The following is a 22,314-nucleotide window of genomic DNA, read 5'->3' as shown; positions in this document are numbered from 1 at the left end:
TTCAATTCCACCCCTTGCATGCATGGGTTTTCTCCGGTTCCTCCCACATTCCAAAAACCTGCTAGGTTAATTACCAACTCCAAATTGTCCATAGGTATGAATGTGATTGTGAATGGTTGTCTATATGTGCCCTGTGATTGGCTGGCGACCAGTCCAGGGTGTACCCCGCCTCTCGCCCAAAGACTGCTGGGATAGGCTCCAGCACCCATCGTGACCCTCATGAGGATAAGCGGTAAAAAATGAATATTTAATATAATATATAATTGTTATATATAAAAAGGAATGTAAAAATAATTATGGTTGCAGTTAATTGTATATTGTACAGTAAATACCATTTATAAAAATAAAAACAGAACAAAAATAACATAATAAACCTACTAATCAATATGACATCCAATGTGGCTGGCGACCAGTCCAGGGTGTACCCCGCCTCTCGCCCGAAGACAGCTGGGATAGGCTCCAACATACCCACGACCCTTGTGAGGATAAGCGGCATAGAAAACAGATGGCTGGATGTAATGTTGCCACAAAAACAGTTTGACTGCAACTTAAGTCCTTTATTTGCAATGTTCCTCATCTTTCCAGTTTCCGATGCAAAAGAAGCCATAATTTCTTAAATAAAGAAAGCAAAAAAATATATTTACAATATTCCAATAAAACTAATAATCAAAGGATTATCTAAAGCACCTCTCTGCATCCGGACAACTGTATTATCTCCAAAATAACCACAAAAAAACTTTTTAATTAGTATATATTTACAGAATGCTCCAGAAAGGAGTTCCCACTTAATGTAGAAAAGATTTCCGGATATTTTCTGTTTTAACTTTATATAATTCATCAAGTCAATTGCTGTAGATTTCAAGTTTTAACGGCGATTGGGTTGTTAAGAGTCCTCCACAGCAGTGGTAACAACAAAGAAGAGTCAGTCGGTGTGCTTCACCAGTGGCGATGAAGAGAAGGGCCGAGGGGAGGCATTGAGATCACACCTTAGCAATCAAGGTCAAAAGGTCAGTCCACTGTGCTTCTGTCCTCCCAGGAAGAGAAGCTAGACTTGAAACGCCACCCTTCAAAAAGGTAAATGCTCCTCTTTTGTCGGCCATGATTTTTTCATCCGTGATTAGAAATTTCAACACTTGAGTCATGCCGGTGACCCACAACAACATGGACTCATCTCACAGATCAGGCAGATAAATGCGCAACCATAAAAAAACAGCCTGTCGGTCTGCGGTATGGAGGAAAACATTTCATTGATGTGGGAATCCTGCTAAATTACTTTTCAAGTTTATTACATGAGGACACTTGCTGTGGAAAGCAAGTGGGGAACAATGAGGAAGTCAGAGAGGGAGGATAGGAGAGAATTGATTGTTTTGAGTCCATCCCTCAAAGAAACAAAAAGATATTTATCCTCACTGAGGACTGATTTGAGTCTGCCTCTCTGGCAATATTTGTCCACACCACCCCCACCCTTCCAACCGGGGGCAGCAGCGTCCGAGCTCTAAACTTTTCAGTCCTTGTCAGACTCTTCCTCTGCGTTGCGGAGCCAAATGAAGAAGGTGGTGACGGACTTCAAGGCCACGCCTTTTCCCAATTGCTCTGCAGAATCTTTGCTCGATTCCCACTTGCAAAAGGCCTCCTCTTTGATGACGTCATCATCATACAGCGCATCAAAGAACATGCGCAGCAAGTCTGCAGGTGGGGGGGGGCAACAAGAGACCCGGCGTTAGTCAAATAACATTGGTTCAAAGGTTTTCAGTACACAATTGATGCATTCAAGACGATTGGGAGCGCACCAAGTTCAATGTTAAAAATAAATAAATGGCTGATGTGGACTGGAACTGGAGTTACTCTATTATTTCTCTTTGGGCACACATACAGCAGGTTTACCTGTGCCATCACTTCATAATACAACATCAAACTGTTGCAACGTTTGTCTTGTTGGTTTCTATGACTCAAGGAGACAATTATCATAAATAACTGTCAGGCTACGGTCCTTATGTGAAAGTTTTGGTCTATCACTGTAGATTATGTGGGCTCTCTGGCCTTTTCTATTAGACAAGGTGGTGTAGGCGCAGTTGTGTGTTATATGCTCATGCATGGGCCATTCTGCAGTGCCAATGAACGTGTAACCAAGGTTTAGCCGCAAATCAGTGCAAAATGCAAAGGCCTGAAATGATGCATTCAAGACAGCTGTGAAGTTACAACTATAACATTTGGAGCTCATGTAAACGAGACATGCAACCGAATGAACTTGATTTGACTTTTATCATCAACATCTATATAAATCTCTTCTACTGGCCCTCAAGAAACTGAGGAGACTCACTTGGAGGCTGCTCCATGTCAACCATGAGAGCCTGCAATGCATAAAGCGCCTGCAGCTCTTTCTCCTCATCACACAGGTAGTCCCGCAGCAGACTGGCTTGCTCGTTGATCTGCCGTACGTCCACCTTGTACGGGTCACCTGGAAGCATTAAACATGAACTTCAAAAGAAGCAGCAAAAATGTGATGTGCGAATGTCAAGAGAAGTCATGTTACCCGTGATGGCTGATTGGCACACGGTTGTCATCAGTGCACGCACAAACAGGTTGGAGGATCTCTGTTGCTCATCGAGATTGGCCTGAGAACAAAAGAGGTTAGGAAGGAAAGACAAAGTGGAAGAAAAAAATAAAACAAGAACAAGTGTCACCTCCACCCAGTCTCTGATGCGCTGATGGTTGGCCTTTTCGCGAAGGAGGCGGTCCAGCTCTTGTCTGAGCTCCTCCCCGCTCAGCAACTTCTTAGTGCTCTCTTTGGATTCCTCCTCCTCCTCCTCTCCGGTTGTGAACTCCACTTTCTAAAACGGTAACAAAAAATATCTTTTAGAATTTCAAAAATAAAACCGAAAGAGAAGATAGTGGAATTCCACGTTTTGGTTTGACTTTAAAAACCAATACAAATACGAAAATAATCTTGACTTGGCTCTTCAGTTGTTTGGTTATTTAATCAGTGTGTCACACACCTGCTCAGTGACAAACTTGTTGACGTCCTCATTCTTGGACAGGAAGTCGCTCCAATTAAGCCCTGCCTCTTTCCACATGGTGCCGACCTTACTTCGAGTCTAGAGTGAATACAAAAATGAGTGCAGGGAAAACTACAAATTTTCTTGCAAATGCTATTGCAAGAACATACCATTCCTTTGCAGTGCATGTGGAGAATGTGAACAAGCAGCACGCCAGCCTGGCCCAGAGGCACGAGAGGCTTGGCGATCTCCCTGAGGGAGCAATGGAGTCAAAATTAAGCGCTGCACTCTGTTTTTGTTTGTTCATAGTGTAACATTTGTAGAACATTAATGCAGCAGGGTAAATTTTCCATTCAGAGCAAAGGACGTGGATTAAACATTTGACTGACTGTTCGTCAGTGCATACCATTAAGTGGTTATAAAGAAACTGAAAGTGCAAGTAAGCAGTCCTTAGCTCACCTGAAGAGCTGCCCCATAGGGATGCCGCCCTCAAGGAGCATAGGGGTGATGAGTTCAGCCAAGTACAGCCAGATGTGAGGTATGTCAATGGCCATGTCTTCGGCAATCTCAAGGATCTCTAAAAGCCTACAACAGCACAAACAAATCAGTCGGTCCGTTTAAGGTAAAATGGACAAGAACGTGTGGTTAACATTGCTGGGTTGTACCCTTTGAAATATTGCACAGCAGGTAAACTCCCCGCCTTCACAAGACTGTGCAACAATGTGCCCATGTGTTCCCGCGCACTTGTGCTGCGCTCGAGTGTCGACTCCACGCCCTTCCGCACAAACACAAAGAGCAAGGCGCTACTGTTGAGCTCAGCCACGCACTGGAGCGCCTCCTACAGCGACAAAGCACAAGTGTTTGTACGGGTAAACCTTCTTCCACGGATGACGTGTCATGTTTGTACCTTCAAATCATTGATGTGGAGGTACTCTTCAATGATGGCAGCGGACATCTTCTCCACCTCCTCTTCCGTCAAAGCGGGTTTAGGGAGAGGAGGCGGTGTAGCCGCACTCTCACGCTTCACTGCAGGAGGTAAAATGGGAGAAATTAGAATGATGCTGTATGAATCACTTGCAGGATATTACTTTGTTATTGCAGCTACATTTATATACAGTACAGTAGGACTGTTACAAACACACATATATTGAAAGAAAATTCCATGTTAGTACCTGGGAGGTCTTTGCTTGGACCTCTGTCCCGACTTCCCCTGTCTCTGCTTCCCCGATCCCGATCGTCGGTCATGCTGGCCACACGGCGCACAGGCTCGTTGGAGCCCCGATTGTCCCCGCCCCTACCGCCGCGCTCCCTTGTTTCTCTGCTGAAGCTCCTCTTGGTAATTTGGCTCCGATTGCTTCTGTCGTCACGATCAAAGCGGTCAAAACGATCCCTGTCACGGTCTGCTCTGTCTCTGTCACCACCTCGCTCACGGCTAGAGCTGGACCTAGCAGTTGAGGGACATCAAGGTCCATGTTTATTCTTGTTTCATCAAATTTAAGACCAGCGAGTCAATAAGTGATAGTTGTTTGAACACAAATGATAGGAATGTTGCTGACCTCTGAGGAACTCTTCGATCAGAGTCTGATGACAATGAGCTGGACTGCTGCAAGGCAAAGTATCGGTTGACAGTGCTGGTAGCTGGGCGACCAGAGTCTAAACAGAAAACGCGATTAAGAATCCTGACAGTGAAAATGACTTTATTTTAATGGCGTTTTACCCTGGTCTGCACTTGGTTTGGCTCCTGTTCCTCCACTGCTCCCTTTGCCCCAGCTTCCCCATGTGCTTTTACCAAGTGGAGCCAGTCGTTGATTGTTGAGATCCGTAGCATCAGCCTTTAAAGAAAAAAGCAAACAGGGTCATCAGGTGGGACAAAACAAATGTTGGTTAGAGGAACAGTGCAACAGTGGTTTAACATTAGGGTGTACTTCTTACCTTTGTGAGCTTGAGGCGATTTGTGTCGATAGGGCGACTTTTGGTGATGGGCACTGTGTTCCAGCCCTCATCCTGGAGCTGGCTGCCCCGGCCACCTCCTGGTGTGTGAGGGCCTCGACCGCCAATGCCACTACCCATCCTGCCACCTCCAGCCTCCTTTTTGGACATGAGCTGCTGCTGGACTTTGATCTGTTCCCTGTGCTCTTCCATTTCTGCGTCCTTGTGGATCTGGTCGATGGTTTTAGGACCCTGGTCTCCTCTACGAGGCACCCAGTTACTCTGCAGCACAAGTAAAAAAAATCAGGAGTTGTTGTTTGGGAATTACAGTGGCACACTAAAAAGATGCGACGCGCAGCAAAGGAGTCATAAGATTAAAAAGAAGACAACCAAAATGCAGGAAATGGCAGAGAAAGATGGAGACGCGGCAACGACAAAGCAGCTACAGAAGCTAACACAGCTAACTATGATGCGATGCTTTGCGGCCTTTCGCTCTTTACTAAGGAGTTTAAGGACTTTAAAGACGCCTTGAGGCAGCGCTTCAGTGACTTTGAAAATGGTATCAAGACAGTAATGAAAGACCTTGTGAATTTCAGAAACAAAAGTTGCAGAGTCACAATGCTAACACCACCCAGGCGCGGTCCTGCATAGTGAAGCTGGAGTTGGCCTGTCCAGCAATGAAAGACGTGCTGCTCACTGTTACTAACGCCTCAGTAAGAAAAGTAGCCGTTGGCTGCCATTGGCTAATTAGCATATTATTAGCATATGACAGCAATGCTGTAGGAAAAATCTCGCAGGAGACAAAAGCGTGAGTAAAAATGCCTTCATTATGTTTAGAACTACAAATAGAGTCTTAGTTAATTTAAAATTGTCAATCGCTTCACAAAAAAATACTTTAATATTTTATCTCCGCTAACACCTCGGAAAAGTCTAGAATAAAATAGTCAGTAATTCCATCCGGACTCTGTTCCACCCCGGCAGCAGCACGCCTCGTGCATGCGTGATTCATAGATGTGTGGAGCTCCACTATGCTCTCAGATGCAGAATTGACTGTGCACTGACAGCTTGTGAGTTCTTTGAAGAGGGGAGGTTGTCTTGGCAGCATCCGCTGCTGCTCAGTGGTGATCTATGTTAGGTTTTACGTACAGGGTCGGCCAATAAAATGTTACCACTTTTTAATCATGTAACGGAAAGATCAAATTAACATTTCATACCAAAGGTTTCCCACTTTGTCTCTTGTTTTGCTATCTACACAGTTCAATAATTGATTACATGTTCAATCCACACTCTTCTGTGGATTACAGCTGCAAGCTTTTTCTCTTGCTGGCAGGGAATCAGGAAATCCAACCACTTCTGCCTGATGTTTACCTTGTTACAAAAGCTTAACCAATTTAGCATGGCCTAATTTTGGAAAAAAAAAATTCCCGAGAGACATTGCCAACACCATAAACAAAGTCTAGAGTCTAGAGCCTATCTGGCCTACAGCGCACGCCCATATGGAGAAGTGCGGCTCACAGTTAGCCGGACTTCTCTCTCTCTCTATATATATATAAGTCCTAACAGGTTAATGTACTTTGCAAAAGTATCCATTCTCATGTATTCTTGGATAAGTGTTGCTCCATAAGATTGAACATTTACCTTTTTGAGGTCCAAGACGTCTTGCAGCATGAAGCGGATTCTGGATGAAGTCTTTCTCTCTTTGATAATTTTATCCATTTGATTAAAATACTGATCCATGCGAGGCTGAGAGACAAAGACAACAAAGTAATTTTAAGAGCAAATATACCACAAGTATTCTAATCAACAGGCTACTTGCACATCACCATTGCTCACTGATTGAAATATAATCCTAAAAATGTTCCGTCAATACAATGTATGGTTAAAGTATATTATAAAAATCTAAGATTTTCTGAAGTGCTTTTGAGGAAGATTTGTTAGTGCATGTGTGTTGCTGCTTTGAAACCTTGGCTTTCTCAAAGTCCAAGTCCTTGCCAATGGTGGAGAGCAGCCTGCAGAGACACTCCAGAGACTCTTCATCATGATTTTTCAGTAGTTTCACAACACAGTCGTGCATGATGGCCTCAGTCAGCATATTCAGCTTGAAGAGCTCCCCAATGAACTTGATGTTACCCAGCGAGCGCCGTCGGGCCTTGTCTCTGGCGTCTACCCACTCCACACGCAGGCGTTCACGCTCTTCCTCCTGTGGGATGGCACAAACAAGGCCAGGTCATCAGTACTACTGTAGTAAGTAAATAGAGTAAATAGAAGAGTGATGGCAAATGCTATGATTTTGTTTTTACATCTTTGGCAGCCTCCATCTCCTTATGCTTTTTGTCCAAGAATTCGTCATCATCCTGATCTTTCTCAAACTCCTTCTGGCAGCGGTTGAGCAGCAGTTTGCGGAAGGTCACAATATAGCCTGGCTTGTCTGAGATAGGGACTTTCAACTGAAAGAATATTTTTTGAGCGATAACATTAATGGATTTGTATTCTGAATAAAACATGAGAAAGAAGTATCAAAGAATGAAACCACAAAATCCCAACTTACCCCTGAAAGGCAGCGGCACATGTTGGCATAGGCCACAGAGAAGCTTGGCTCTGAGATGGCTTTCTCAAAGATGAGGTCAATGGCTCCCTTCAGCCTCTCCTCAGAGTCAATTGTCAACTCCCTCACTTGTTTCATCAGTTCCTGAAACTTCTGTGGAGTCAGTTTGTTGAGGATACTGCGCAGACGTTTCAAGAGTTCTTGCGTTTGGACTTGCTCAGGAGTCTCTTCCTCTGTGGTGGCTGCAGCAGGGTCGTCATCGCTGCGGCCCCTACTAGACTTTTTGCCAGAGGGCTTCCAGGCTTTCTCAGCCTTGTTGAGCTGCACGTCGTCATTAAGCGACATGCTGGTGATTTTACGGGGTTCTTTACGCTGACCCTGCTGCGAACGCCGTGGCCCGAGGGGCTAATGAGGTGGAAAATAATTAATTAGACAATGTGGTATCCGGTATCTTGCTATAGAAGGTGAACCCTCTAGAAAAATTGAAATGTGTAAAAGCAAAACTTACTGGTCCACGCGGCCCCCCCACTGATCTGCTCCCCAGGTTCCCCAGATATGACGGTGTAAAATCAGGGCCAACACTCATCATTCGAACTGGGTCAGCCGGTCGCAGTGGAGTCTTGTTCACCTGAAGTGAAACAAACCAAGTCACAATAAGAGCAAACCAATCAAGTCAGATAGTCAAAACTAGAACAGGCCATGCAGCATTAGTTTTCCACAAATCATGGTTATACAACTGAGCAGCATTTGCTGTGGTGTGTACACTATTATAATCTGTATTAGTCTATGTCCAAATAAATCCAAACACCATAAAGGCCATACATACTTTATAAGGCTAAGTTAACACAATTACATTCAGTACCAGTGGGTCAACTTTAATCCTCTAGCACATTGAATTAGCAAAAAATTGTGATTGACTAATTGTGGATAAGTTTGTTGATTTCGCTCGACCTATGGCAAGTGCCTGTAGTCCAGAAAAAAACCCTGAAATGCATCCAACCTTGTCCAGAACCACATCACTGATGACAGGCAGTCCCTCTGGTTTGTGCATGCTGGCATTGATGAACTGGAAACGCAGTAGGAAGTCCCGGTCATAGCACTTTTTCTCTTCTGGGTTTAGCGGCTTCCATTGTTCTGAGAGATAAATGAATACAGATCTAATGTGACAAGGGAAATTGTAGTGCAATGTGTTCTGTGTCCTCTTGTCACACAAGTGCGACACAGTGTGGAGATTTAGTCACAGCCTGGCAGAGCCCAAACTACAATGTGAGCCTCAAATGCTGAATAAGACCTTGAGTAGGACAACTGTTTCTTGGAAGTGCGTGCTGACTATTCAGTGGGTCTCTTTGCACTCATTGCTGATGTGAATCAGAAATGATTGTGTTTCATAATATGACAATATTTCAACATCTGGAGAGCTGTTTTTTTCTTAAAATCCATAAAACTTTATCATGTGAATATTCATGACGAGCCAAACATTGCTTCTTCTCTATTACAGAATTATTGTATTCTGTGCTGTACGGGTATATAACATGACAGCTAATAAAGAATCTGCGTGCCTTGGCTGGAGCCTTGTCCCTTGTACAATAGTATTTCCAACATTGTGGCTCAAACGGCCATGAATACAGCAACAAAATGCAAAAGTAGAGGTAACCAAACTAATTTAAAAAAGTATAAAGAATGACTACCAACTATCTATACCAGTACTTTAACAGCTAAAACACATTAACAGTTTGCTGCACAAAAATAAACCAGAAGAGTCATACCTTCTTTGTACTGGTATTTATTCTCATTGGAATCAGATTTGGGTTCTGGCCTGTCAGGTTCTGCGTTCTGCTTGTCTTCTTTCTCCTCCCATGTCTCATCTGCCACCTCTGCAGGAGGTTCAGCTGAAGCAACAGGGACAGGGTCGGCCTGAGTGGATGGGGGCTCAGAGGCAGGCTTGGCATCTTGGTCCTGGAGTGACCAAAACAAGTACCAGAAAACATTTTTTCATCCAGAGAATCTGGTGTTTTTGAAAACAAAAATACACTGACTGGCCAGAAAAACAAAACAAAAAAAAACTGTATAATAGCGAAGAGCCTTCCATCGAATAATTACTACATGGTTGAGTATTTTTCAGCTTTCAGTAACAAATAGTGGGACAGGCCCGGTCAACTATCAAGGGGGGTGTGAGAGGCATTCTGAACTTTACTTTCAATATGGTTGCAGACCTGACAGCATGTATCAATTTGTCGTACTGGGCATTCAAATTTTTACTCATGAATAAACTTGTATGCTTTATCACACTCCATTTTGATTGGGTTTGTTTTAATTTTGAGTTGCATCTGTACAGTTAAGATAAATAAATAGATATCAGTTTCTCAGTAGTATTTCAAATTTGAGGGCGCAAAAACATTACTGTCTGAATCTGAATCTCAGTCCTTGATGGCCAACCCTGCCATCACTGCAGAAGTACTTCCACATGGCTGACGTGGGTTTGTTTACTTTCCGGCTTGCTGAAAAAACAAAGCACTTCACAGCATCGGCCTCTGGTCATTCCCGATCCTCAATTAATAATAATGTCAGGTCTACCAGATCCTTGGATCGAGACGACATTTCCAGTTGAAGCTTCTCAAATCACGTTAAGAACTGTCCAACACATTAAAAGTGGAATAACGGGGAAACTGAGCACTGGCTGGTCTGAATCTCTCATCAATAATACAAGATCTTGCCTCCCAAAAATGCAACTGTGGACAGAAAAAAGTCTATTGACATTGAACATGCTCGCGAAAACAATGCCACAGCGAATGCATGCTGTGATCAAAGGTAAATGTAGTGCAAAGAAATGTGTGTGATCTTTTTTGGCATATTAGTGTATGATTGAAAAGCTGCCTACACTGCAGCATCTATGTAAGTCGCTACGCAGCTCGCATTCCTCCCAGTGACACAAACCTCTGTGAAGGCATCCAGGAGATCTCCAATGGCCTCCTTTTTGTTGATTTCCTTCATGTTCCTCCTCTTCTTTGGCACAGATGTAGCAGCTTCATGAAAGAACAGTGTTGTCAACATGGCACATTGCTTGAGACAATCATAGACTACTGTATATGTATAGGAGTTCATACTCAACCCTACCTTGCATAGTAGATTCCTCTGTAGGACAGCTTACAGAGAAAGGAGGGACATCCTCACTTTTTGCAGCCTTCCCCTCATCCTTATCATTTTCTACCACCTCTTCCTCCTCCTTTTCTACCGGCACTGCAGTTTTAGCCAAAGGTATGGATTCCTGAGATTGAGAAGCGTCTAGTTTGTCGCAGGGTTTAGTGTCTGAGAACGTCATGTCCTCACCAAGTTCCTCAACATCCTGAGGAAGGCCATTCGAGAGTGGAGGATCTGCTGGTTCTGCTGGTGTAAGTTCAGGTTTAGGTTCTGGTTCAGGAGCAGCAATCTGGGTCAGTGTTGCAGTAGCCTCTTGCAACAAGACTGGAGGCTGAGATGCTTCAGTTGTGATTTTGGTAGGCATTTCCTCTATTACCGTATCAACAAGTGTTACTACTGCCTCTGTTGTTGCTGCGGTGCCTTCAGCAACAGGTTCTAATGTCGCACACACTGTCTGCTCTTTCTCTTCTTCCACTTCCTTCATTTCCTCAAGTTTTTGGTTCTCTGGTGCCTTTTCACATGGAGCCGGGGCATCCTGCAGTTCCACCTCATGTGTAGTCGAAGGTGACGGACAGACAGGAGCGTCTACTTTGTCACCAACGTTAGTGTCGGTTTTATCAACTGCTACTGCAGACGTGGATGTGTCAGCTGGAGAAAGGAAAGTGGGAGATGGCTGCTCCTCCACCAGTTGGATTGGCGTGTCAGAAGCCAGGTTAGGGGCTGCAGAAGGTGTGTCCAATTCCATGGGTGGGACATTCTGGCCATCAACATCCTGTCTGGCCTCAAACACAGGTTCAGAGGTTGCTGTGGCAGGAGGAGGCGGGGTTTCAACGCTGGCCAGATGCTCTGTGTTGTCATCTAAAAAATGAAAAAAATCAAAAAATACAGGGTATTATACAGGAAATGAGGGAGAGCACCTATCTGGCAATACTTGCTATCCAGAACCAATACCTTGTGTTGTGACTGGTGTTACAGGCTGAAGAACTTCACCGTTAGTCTGTGCTGGTCCACCATCTGTGATGGCCTACAATGACATCAAGTTATCGTTAAGGTACTGAATAAATTACAAAATGCACACAGTTCTTGTCAGTAAAGATTCAGAAGTAGGTCCTGTGCCTATATTCATTCATTCATTTAAATTAATTTTTTTTTTTAAATCGTTGGAAAGACTATGCACACATTTCACAAGTTATCACTTATCTTCATTGCTAAACATCTATAGTTTGGTTCTTACCTGTGGGGGTGTTGGTGTTGAGGTGGACCTTCCACCTGACATAATCTCTTCCGTGATATCGCGTCCACCCTGGTTGGGGTCTCGTATTCTGATCTGGAAAAATAAATGGGTTTCTTATCAATGAACACTAAATAACATCCTGATCTATAGCAAGCTATCATGGTAAAATAACTTTTGTCTTTATGAGGTAAAAGAGAAGGTTCCATATTGAGCAAACAATACACTTTTTTCTCTCTTCATTCAGTTAGTGACCTCAGACGAGAGGTCCGCTGCCCTGTTGTTGTGACACACTACCGGTTTACGTTCCCTCTTTGGTGGGCCTGGTGGTTGTGCTGGTGGTTGCTGTGGAGGGGGGGCTTGTTGCTGTTGCTGGGCAGGGTTGATCATGACCGGTGCAGGCTGGACAGATGGGGTGTACTGCGGCTGAGCCGGGTAGTATGCTCCTGCTGCAAACATAAAAAAAGGCAAAAGTTTTGTGAGGGTGGCTTTTTAAGCCTGAAAAAAAACATTATGGTTGTCACTATAAACCTTTCCTCATTGAAAGCCACAAAGCTATAGTGATATTCTAAATTCCTGTAGCACCAAAACAGGATTCCAATAATTTGTTCGGTTGATGCTTCTAAAATATGAGCAACTAATATCCAAAACATGTACATAACCAAGAAACCAACTAAAACATCAGTGCATATGATATAGTTTAATGTGTCAGATGATTTGTGTTGTGCTCGCTATACCCTGCCAGTCCTGCAGAGTTGGACTGAACGTGGCAGTAAGTGATTTAGTCTAAAAGCAAAATTCAGCTATGGTCATAGTGTGCAAAGTTGTTCTATCCTACATTCTGATTAAACTATATTTTAAAGTTGACCTTTAGTTGAGCAAATGTTTATGGCAGGTCGCACCTGCCTGATTTGGATAGAGCACACAAGCGAAAAGGCTGTAGTTGGATTTATTGACAAAGTGGTAAGCAACCCATGAGGTACAGTATGCTAGAGGCTCTTACAAGGTGATGTGAGGTGTACCGTGTTGTCTATTCAAGTTTGCACTTTGTGTATACCTGTAAAGCAAAGTGTATTTTGTTTGTTGTGTGTTTTATTAAATAGTATTTGTGGGAACTGAAAAAAATAAAGCTATGATGTTCTAGCATTAGCTACAAACCAGCATGCTAGATAGCATGTTAAGACAACCAGGGTATAGTGGATTGTGATCCTGACAGTGTGAACTATAAGAAAACTGTACAGGATGTTAGGGAAGAGTCTGCAGTGAAAGGTTCCTCGTGGCACCAGTGGAAAGATGGTAGCATCTGTTTAAGTGGTGGATGTACCCGGTCACTATTCAAGTGGATGTTACTATTTGAGGAGAGATGGTGTGAATAAGCAATTGTGTGATTATACTTGAACAACAAACTGTTGCAGCAAACATGCAGGTCATTAACAGTGAAACACGACGACGACAGAGACAGAGGCGCCACTGAAGCCAGCCAAGACAAGCACGCACACTACTCACCGGGGTAGCGCTGGGAGGTGAGAGGAGCACCGTGGAGAGAGAGACGGCCGTTCTCTCGCCCGCCGCCTCTCCCCCCACCACCCCGCCTCTCCCTCGCAGCTAGAGAGGGCTCTGAACCAACGCGGCAAGGAGGGAGGAGGAAGGAGTGAGGGATGGGAGAGGGAGGAAGGAAGGAAAGAGGACAGGAAGAGAGAGATGCAGAATGAGTTATTGAGAGGATTCAGAGGAAGCAGGGTGTTAAAAGGGTCCCATGAAATGAACTGTTCTTATGAGACAGTAATGGCTGTCTTTTAAAAACATCTTATCTTTCCTCCAGTAAGATGGCAATGGGGTTCATGATTGCCATTTGTAACTAAAACAGAGTAACTTAATAAATAAATAAATACAAATATACAACTTTTTGTGTACAATAAGAATGGGCGGTATGGCCTAATATTTTGCAGCCTATTGTAACAAAGATATATTATCACAATATATTCCTTGGTATATAAATTATAATAGAATAATTTCAAAACAGGATTCAGAGAGAGGCTCCCCCGTTTATAGCTGACATATGTGGTATTTTCAGACATGTTGGCTATCGGTGAAATTACTTGTATTATGCTCTCTCCATTGTTAATCTACATTTGAATATCCTGTTCATAGCTACTCACTCTCCGCCATTAGGTTGCAGCTAATTTGCTAATTTACATTCTAACTAGCTTTTTGGTTAGCATGGCGTCTCTGCCTTTGCTAAGCTATTCCTCAATCTCTTTGTGAAGATTCTTGCAAAAGGCTTACTTTTGCAGTGCCAGCTACGGTGCTACAGTACACTGACGATTTGCTGCAGAGGCTTGTTGCTCTTAATTTTGCAGGACACGGCTAGGTTGCTTCATCAACATGTGTTATTACAGGGTGACATGATTACATTTATACAGTTTCTATTGTGTATCGATTATATCGCCCATTCCTTGTGTACAAACAAGTGACAGCAGAACCGATCTGCAGTCTCAAAGCCATTTCATGGTACCTGTGAGGCAGCGTCAGCTGATACTACAGACAGAAAGAACACAGGCCAGAGCAGAATAAAGCCACACCACATGCACCAGTGTTCTGACTTCAAAGGACTTCAACACACCAAACAGCCATTCCAAATCTAAATACACCTCCCCAATGGGAAATAAGGCAGGAAAATAGACACAGACTAATATTTGATGCTTTCCTTAATCATGGCTATGAATTAGTGAGGATGAAAGAGAATCTCTTTCAACAAGGTCAAGTCTCTTACCATAGCCAGGGTATTCAGCGGGGCTCGTTCCTGCGTAGAAGCCTGCAGTACCACTGGTCACAGGATACTGCTGAGTCGGTGGCATGTAGGGGGCCCGGTACTGCACAAACAACAAAAAACAGAACAATTACATTTCCAAGGGCTTCTGGTACATGAAGGAGCAAGCCATTTGGTTTTGTTCTGTACACATTTGTCAGTGTTTTCAAACTACTTATTAGCAACCATTCTTTGGGGTACTGGACTCATAAGACGCATTGCTGTTCACTGATTTGTCAACCGAGAGTAGGGCACCTGCGTGATACAATGGATTGAAGGAGCCCAACGTTGCCTAAAGAACTTGTCTGTGTTGTGTATATCTATCTCACTGGTGAATAACATGCGCTCTCTTCTATGATGTCACACTACGCATATAGCTATTACCCTGCCACTTAACTGCATCCTTGATCAGGACTTACTGGTCTGGACCCAATTGACCTGAATCACTTGTAGCCCTTTCCTACAGCAGCAAACTTTGGTAGTGGTGCAGATTTAGTTCTGAGCTGCAGTTGAATCGGTGTCGGTTGTCAACTGACACCAGTTTCACTTTTGGTTTCCGGGGGAAGTCATGTCATTACGTCACAGAGGTTATGCCTCTGATCAGGAAATAACAAAAGGCAGATCCCCGTGTGCCACGCAAGTAATTCCTGTTTATTTTGTCAAATGTCAGGATGAAAAGCAATTTGTTTCCTAGAGCATAGTTTAAACTAGAGCTTGTATTTTGAAGATTGTTACTCTTCTGTCTGAACCGAACAGGTGAGGATGTGCATAAATAAATAAATGCATTGTGAAACACAAAATGCACGTTGTGGATGCCAGCATTTGATTGTTGGAGTTCTGGTAAAACAAGCATATCAGCTTTGTTCGTCTATGAAAATAAAGTAGCACTTGACCATTTTCAGTTTGTAAAAGTAGTTCAACAAAAAAACCTTGGTGACTCCTAATATAACCATCAGTATATTTAAAATACATATATGTGACCGGTATTGGTATTGTGCGATTTCACTTATAGATGATCAGGATGCGTATTGACAGCATAAAACCCTGATCGGAACACCCCGATGTAAAACACAATGTGGCCCAGTCACTTCCATTCACGCTCTGAAAGGAGATTCCACCAACTTTCGCTAGTATTTATCACCATTTAGGTAGCGAAAGTGAACACTCTTCCTGGCTGTTTGGAGACGAGAAAAAAAAAAAGTATTGTTGAAATATCAATATTTCTGTTGAGCACAATATCAAAAACGAGCATGTCGTTCATATCGATACAGACTGGACTTGATGCGGAGGTCTCATGTTTCAAAATGGCGCCGCCCAAGTGCAAGCTAATTAAGGCAGCTCTGTGTCTTCTGTGGTGTTTTTAGTGTTTAATAGTGAATCATTTATAACTTTGTTTTTGTGCTGCACTGACTCCTTAAGCAAGTGTGCAGCTATGGATGTTCATCTTGTTACGTCAGCAACGTGCCTACGACACCCATGCGGAGGACGAAGAAGGAAGTGGGTGTTTGAGGACGCGGGAAGATTGAAGCGGCTAGAAAAAGTGGCAAGACAACGAAGGACAAGGAAAATTAAATGTAAAAAATCTGATGGAAAATGTGGCTAAACAGCTAAACACTGACGTGTATCAGTTTTAACACCATGCTTGCCGCTGTGTAATAAAACAACTCAGCGCTAAGATGCACAGACCTTTCACAATATTTGAAGTCACTATGTTGTGTGGAAAAGTGACTTGCTTTGTTGCGCTGTTCGTGCCATGAACACCATTGCAATAATGTATTTTTCACATAGACTTGTTCTTGTTATTATTGCTTGACTGAGTGACTGGTGGTGTCATTGGCTTAAGTTTTGGTTGTCTTACCTTCATTTCAGTTATTTTTATTTATTTTTTTATAATTGTCTATGTTTGTTGTATCTTTAATGGTTGCGAGACCCTCAACTCCACTAATGAATGATATATAGCCCTAAACATAACCACCACTTACACTATATCAATTTCAGAAATAAAACATTCCATTATGTAAATAATTCAGCCAATTGCTCCTTCATTACTTAGTCAAATGTTTGATTTTTTCTTGTGAATTTATTATCTCTTTAAACAAGCAAAAATATGTTTTATCCGATTACTTGATTAATCAACAAAAAATTTGGTAGAATACTAAATTACTAAAATATTCGATCGCTGCAGCCCTAAACCAGTGTCGAATTGGTATATGGCCAACACTGCTTCAACTCCAGCTCTGAACTAAATCTGCATCAGCAGCAAAGTTAAGGGGTAATAATAAGAAATAACAATAGAAAGGGGTTAGTGGTAGCTAATATGAACCAACCTGTCCTGGGGGAATGAAGTACCCCTGCGGGGATCCAGGGAAAGAGAGCTGCTGCTGGGAAATCATCATCATCTGGGAGCCTGGCTGATAAACATGAGTGGGTCCGACAGTTCGAGGGCCACTACTTGTTTGGACCCTCGGTGCACTTGTGGCCATAGCTGGACGGTTTGGATAGTATCCCTAAAGACATTGGAAAATTACACGATTAAACTACTTGCCTTGAATATGTGAGCAAGGTATGACTATGTCTTCAGTCATGCACACAAATGGAAGTGTACATTGCACATTTACAGTGCACTGAAGATCTGGCTCCCTGCACAGGTTGCATGAAGAGAAATACAGTTACCTGTAGCGCTCGGTATCCACCCTTCAGCCGCACAACACACAAGCAGAAGGCAAGAAAGGGAGTGAGATTAAGATGAAAATGGAGACAGGGTGAAATACATTGAAAGGCATATATCCTCCTTTTGCCCAAAGTCAGCAGGGATAGGCTCCAGTAGGGCTGGGCGATATGAACCAAACCTTATATCCTGATATAATTAGGTTGACCATCGATACACACCCTGATATTTTTTTCCAGAAAGTGAGTTTCAACAAAAGCAAAGCCAAATATGTGGCACCATCTTGAAACATGAGACCTCTGCATCTAATCCAGTCCATATCGATATCACAGATATGCTTGTTTTTGATATCCTGCTTAAAAGAAACATCAAGATTTTTTAAATATCGATATATGGCCCAGCCCTAGGCTCCAGCATACCCACACGACCGTAGTGAGGACAAGCAGCATAGAAAATAGATGGATGAGATATGTCCTGTGTTATATGTATGCTCAAATGTTTTTGTTTTTTTTTTGTAATTTCCATCACTTCTTCCGGATCCGGGAAGGTGGCGTCAGATCCTACCCGGACTTCTGCTTCACAACATTCTTCTTTTAAGTTTTTGTATTATGTCTAATGTGATGCATCTTTTATTTCCAGTGAACTTTTTAATGTTTGCTTTGGCATTTGATTTCAGCAGCTGTTTGCAAATACTGCAGATGGAACTTTTCAATAGCTAGTAAATATGACTTATTGATATTGGTAAGATGTTTGTGAATATCCATCCATCTTCTATGCACCAAGCGTTTTATATACATGTGTATTAGTTGTAAAACTAATACTAAAACATGACATTAGCCTATGTATTATCACTTTCAGCCCAAAGCAGCCACTTTTCTGCAAGTTCATGGCTGCATGTATTTGAATCTGGTTCCTCGAACATGTTCAGGTCATGACGTCAGAACCAAGATAGTGTCGGTTCAGAAAACTTGCCGGGGAATCATATCAAAATCTCATTATTTCATAGTTTATCTCTGACAGCAGTATGATACATATGTTTAAGTGAGTAATTTCATTGTGTTGTTTTTTTTCCAAATTTTTATTGGTTTTTATTTTTTAATTTTATTGGCACTTTTATAATTATAGTGAAACTGTGAGTCATGCTGAAGAAAGGACACTGCAATAAAAGAACAACAACCTTCTTGTATAGACAGCTAGACATACTGAAGCCATTGTGGAATAAATGTGACAAGTTATGATAAAAGTTCAAATCTCCAGTTAATTCAGCTTGCACACCGGTGGTAATTCCTATTTAAGTAACATTTGGTCATTAACAAAGTGTTTGTATATTGTTCTAGACACAACTGAGCCAGATGATTGCTTTTTAAGAATGAAAAAAAATGCACAGAAAAATATGCGATTACATGTTAGGAACCATAGTTTGTAAGTCGATATGAGTTATGAGCGGGCGCAAAATACACATTTTCCCCACAGGCATTCCTCCTTGTGTGAGCTTTGACAAGTCTGAAACTGATGCAAATCTAACAGGAGATATTAGACCCTTATTTTAGAGTGTAAATTTGGCCGTGATGGATTTTTCCAAATGTTGCCCATCAGGAAAACGCAACAGTACTTACATTCCCAAAGATGATGATGCAATGATGCACAGATGTCTATCACAACATTACAGAATGAATTACAAGAACCAACATGAGTGCTGTTTGAGAACAAGGCTGATAGGCAGGATCTGAACAGGTTTTAACAAAAAAAAAACATCCCACCCCTTGGTGGGACAGGAGCTGTAAGAGTCTAATATTTATACTACAGCATTCTCAGCTACGGCACCAACAACATGCAATGTACTAAAGGAAATATAGTGGAGGGAGGATGTAATGGGGGGGGTGTTAGTACCTGCTGGTGTAACGTACGGGGCCCTGCTGCAAACTGAGAGAACAGCAGAACAGAGGAAAGAAGTCAAGATTGACAATCACGAGGGGTGGGGCCAAACACGGCAAATCAGCAATAACATGCAAACACATTTAGTTGAGCACCCAGGGCTGAAACAGTTGGGAACAAGGAGATTTTCCATATCCATGTGTCAGCGTGTGAAGACCTATACCTGTCTTGGCTGCGCCGCAGAGTTCATTTGTGGGGGTGGCGGTGTGGCAAAAACAAGTGATGTTGCCTGTCCAGGTCCGTAGGCGGCCTAAAGGGGGAGAAAGTGTCTTAACAAACTTCTTCATTGTGTTCTTCATTGAAGGACACAAAAAGCACCATGTGTTTCTCACCTGTGTCAATCCAGGGGAGGGGGCAGGATTTGGGACAGTGGTGGGTCCCGTTATAGGCTGCGGTGGTTTATTCATTTCACGTTCTTTTCTGGTTCTGCATTAGGCTGGCGATGTGGTGCCAGACTTTTTTTTTTTTTTTAAAAAGGGAGGAAAAAGGAGAAAGTGGTACAATCAGTAATTTAAGAAAATGTTAATATTGGATAAATGTGTGCAAACAATCATTTGAATTAAAAGTACCACAATCTTGTCTGTCAGTAAGTCATTTCTGACAGTAACCAAGGGTGTGGTCTGAGGTTTTGCCTAAGATAAGGCCACCTCCTCCTCACACACATCCAAGCTCACTTTAATTTACATGGATGTTTTGTGCTGTATGATAAGTGCGCTGCTTTTAATAATAACCTTTGAAAATAATTTCCCTAATCAGTTTGTACCTACATCCAATGCAAAGTTAATGACATTAGTTGCAGCCCTTTATTGACTAATCAGGCACACAGATAGTACATACAAAAATGACAACCGGCAGAAAAAATACTAAGTTAAAAGACACTTCAAATGTGGAGTTTGTCACTGATGTAGTCTGGTGGGGAATTTGAGAAAATGGACACCTGAGGTCAAAGTTCACTCCGCGTCATGCTTCAAAACACCCGACAAAATACTCACCACGTATGTGTGTACCTACTGGAAAACGCAACAAAAACCCATTGTAACTGATATAATTGCAAAACTTGATTAGAATTAGCTCATCTTCCACCTGCTGGCATGCTAGCGAGCGAGCTAACGTGATGCTTTAAAGTATAGGAAACTATTTCACACAGTTTAATATTCACAATGTGTTCAGAATCACGAGCTGACGTGAAGCCATGGAAAAGCGCATGACAACATTTCAGCAGTCATCGAAAACAGGCAACACGGTCTGTGAAAAATGAGGGAACTTAGCAGCCGGCTAATGATACGTGTCCTACTGTCAAGAGACATTTTGCTTAGGTATGCTACGTGGCCGGGCGTAGTACCCGCATTTATTTTAACCGGAGAGTGTCTCATGAGAATATACTATTAACCTAATCTACTTACTAAACACAAAGTAAGGTCAGGTTAACAAAACCCTGTTAGAAATAGTGGTCGATTTCAATGAAACTACTATGGGTCAACGTTAGCACTCAGCATTAGCCAAACTCTGTGAGATGTATTTAATTACAGGCCCAGTCAGCACCACAGGCCACCCAGACCAGAAAATCGGTACATCTTAATCTAAAATAATTATTTAGATGGGGATGCTTATAAAACATGATCACATCTAGTCAGTCAGCTGCCAATGAAGTGATAAATGCTGTCTGTAGTGTACAACTAGCGCCACTGAAACTACCGAAGAATGGCTGGTGTGGAGCCTAAAAGGGTGGAAACCAGCTGAAGATTAGCACGAAGGCGAGGTGTCACGGACTGTAATGATTCTCTAAAGATCACAAAGCACACATGAGGGGGTGTAAACATCAAAGCAGACTTACAAGTTATTTGTAGTCACATTTTTAAATCGCTATAGTAAGCAACATTTGCTGACTAGCTGACTATCCAAGACGGACAAGCCGGCATGGCCTGCTCAGAGTAAGCTAACAGCGGCTAGCCACGGTGTCCGAAAGACAAAATGAAGCCCAGTTATCGTTCGGACCTTCACTTAATTACACTGTTCTTACCGGGATAAAATGTGACGATGCTGTGAGATGGTAAATCGGGGAATCCACTTCTCGCTTGTACTCTCTTTGTGAACGTATTGTCACTGGTCTGCTCTTTTACTCCAAGAGAAAACAGATGCCCTTCTTGGCTACTGGGCTAGCTGGTTAGCTAGCCGGCAAACGGGTGAGAGCTACTTCTGTCACTTGATTAAAAGTGCAAAAGTGACAATGCTCAAATCAAATAATTTCGTACTTTACGAGTACTATTGGTAGTTCCGATGGCCCCGAAGAAAGCCTCTGGACCGGAGGTCCATCATCAAGGCGTCGATGGTGACGGATTGCCGGTAAGGTATGTACACAACTACCGTGTGATGGGACTCAGAGCGACGCCATAGTAGTGCGATGTTTCGTGCCGAGGAGCCGGTGCGCCTCCTAGCCGCGTGGATCACTTCCGGGGAAGTCAAGATTCCATGCCGGTTCCTTTTTCATGTGACACAGGTTAATTCATCAACTTTGAAGATATCGTCCATGACTTGCCAACCAAATTGTTCTGGTTGCCACAGTCATTATCATTATTATATATTGTCATTTAATATATTATTTAAATTCAAATCTCAGCTGTACTTTCACATATATACCACACTAAATAGCTTATATCTTAGGTTCAAATTCAAACGCAAGGATGGCAATATCAAATTTGTATAAACAATATGTAGGATTATCATCATTATTCATGTGAAACATTATCAATATGTGTTTTAAGGACCTAATGCAATAGCAGCAGCCAAGGAACCTCATTGTCACAGGAGCACGCCACTGTTTTAAGAATCAGAAGTCAATCAAAATGTTAACGACATACCACTGAAGGTAATTTATATGGCAAGTGTTTATGAATCTGATTAACTATATATATATATATATATATATATATATATATATATATATATATATATATATATATATATAATTTTACTCCACATAAGACAAAGTCTGTGCTTTCCTTTTGCAGGCTAGACGACTAACAGCCTCATTCACTGGGCTCTTGAAGCAAGCTGTAAAATAAC

At 42.5% G+C, this 22,314-nt stretch overlaps 1 protein-coding gene across 5 annotated transcripts; it reads right to left on the bottom strand.

Moving 5' to 3' along the window:
• Positions 1 to 542: 542 nt before the first annotated feature.
• On the bottom strand, positions 543 to 21,704 carry eif4g1a (eukaryotic translation initiation factor 4 gamma, 1a). Of its 5 annotated transcripts, none has more exons than XM_078791545.1 (33): positions 21,272 to 21,704; positions 19,584 to 19,706; positions 19,415 to 19,501; positions 19,207 to 19,239; positions 17,322 to 17,342; positions 16,976 to 17,155; positions 14,613 to 14,712; positions 13,346 to 13,456; positions 12,095 to 12,288; positions 11,843 to 11,935; positions 11,560 to 11,632; positions 10,585 to 11,466; positions 10,405 to 10,493; positions 9,237 to 9,426; positions 8,471 to 8,604; positions 7,979 to 8,098; positions 7,474 to 7,875; positions 7,226 to 7,372; positions 6,889 to 7,125; positions 6,564 to 6,668; positions 4,929 to 5,207; positions 4,714 to 4,828; positions 4,553 to 4,649; positions 4,169 to 4,440; positions 3,904 to 4,022; positions 3,662 to 3,834; positions 3,456 to 3,581; positions 3,167 to 3,248; positions 2,997 to 3,095; positions 2,685 to 2,831; positions 2,534 to 2,615; positions 2,321 to 2,458; positions 543 to 1,686 (listed from the first exon to the last, which is right to left on the bottom strand). In XM_078791545.1, the coding sequence occupies exons 2-33, from the start codon at positions 19,656 to 19,658 to the stop codon at positions 1,505 to 1,507; spliced, it is 5,184 nt and encodes a 1,727-aa protein (XP_078647671.1). In that variant the 5' UTR covers positions 19,659 to 19,706; positions 21,272 to 21,704; the 3' UTR covers positions 543 to 1,504. The 5 variants fall into 5 exon arrangements, with proteins under 5 accessions (XP_078647671.1, XP_078647672.1, XP_057923682.2 ...); XM_078791546.1 differs by having other exon boundaries at positions 12,137 to 12,288; XM_058067699.2 differs by lacking the exon at positions 13,346 to 13,456 and having other exon boundaries at positions 21,272 to 21,703.
• Between the last annotated feature and the right edge of the window lie 610 nt (positions 21,705 to 22,314).

The sequence above is a fragment of the Doryrhamphus excisus genome, linkage group LG6 (genome assembly GCF_037039965.1).
Source record: "Doryrhamphus excisus strain RoL-2023G ecotype Guam linkage group LG6, RoL_Dexc_Guam_v1.1, whole genome shotgun sequence".
NCBI classification, from domain to species: Eukaryota; Metazoa; Chordata; class Actinopteri; order Syngnathiformes; family Syngnathidae; genus Doryrhamphus; species Doryrhamphus excisus.
Note: the sequence above shows the minus strand (reverse complement) of the source record. Positions and strands in the feature narration are given on the sequence as shown.

Excerpts from the sequence above, each read along its gene's own strand:
- eif4g1a (XM_078791545.1), bottom strand. The coding sequence starts at position 19,658 with ATGAATAAACCACCGCAGCCTATAACGGGACCCACCACTGTCCCAAAT. Across the intron at positions 11,936-12,094 it reads CAGCGGACCTCTCGTCTGAG|ATCAGAATACGAGACCCCAA; the intron begins GTCACTAACTGA and ends TTATTTTTCCAG. Across the intron at positions 1,687-2,320 it reads TGACATGGAGCAGCCTCCAA|ACTTGCTGCGCATGTTCTTT; the intron begins GTGAGTCTCCTC and ends CCCCACCTGCAG.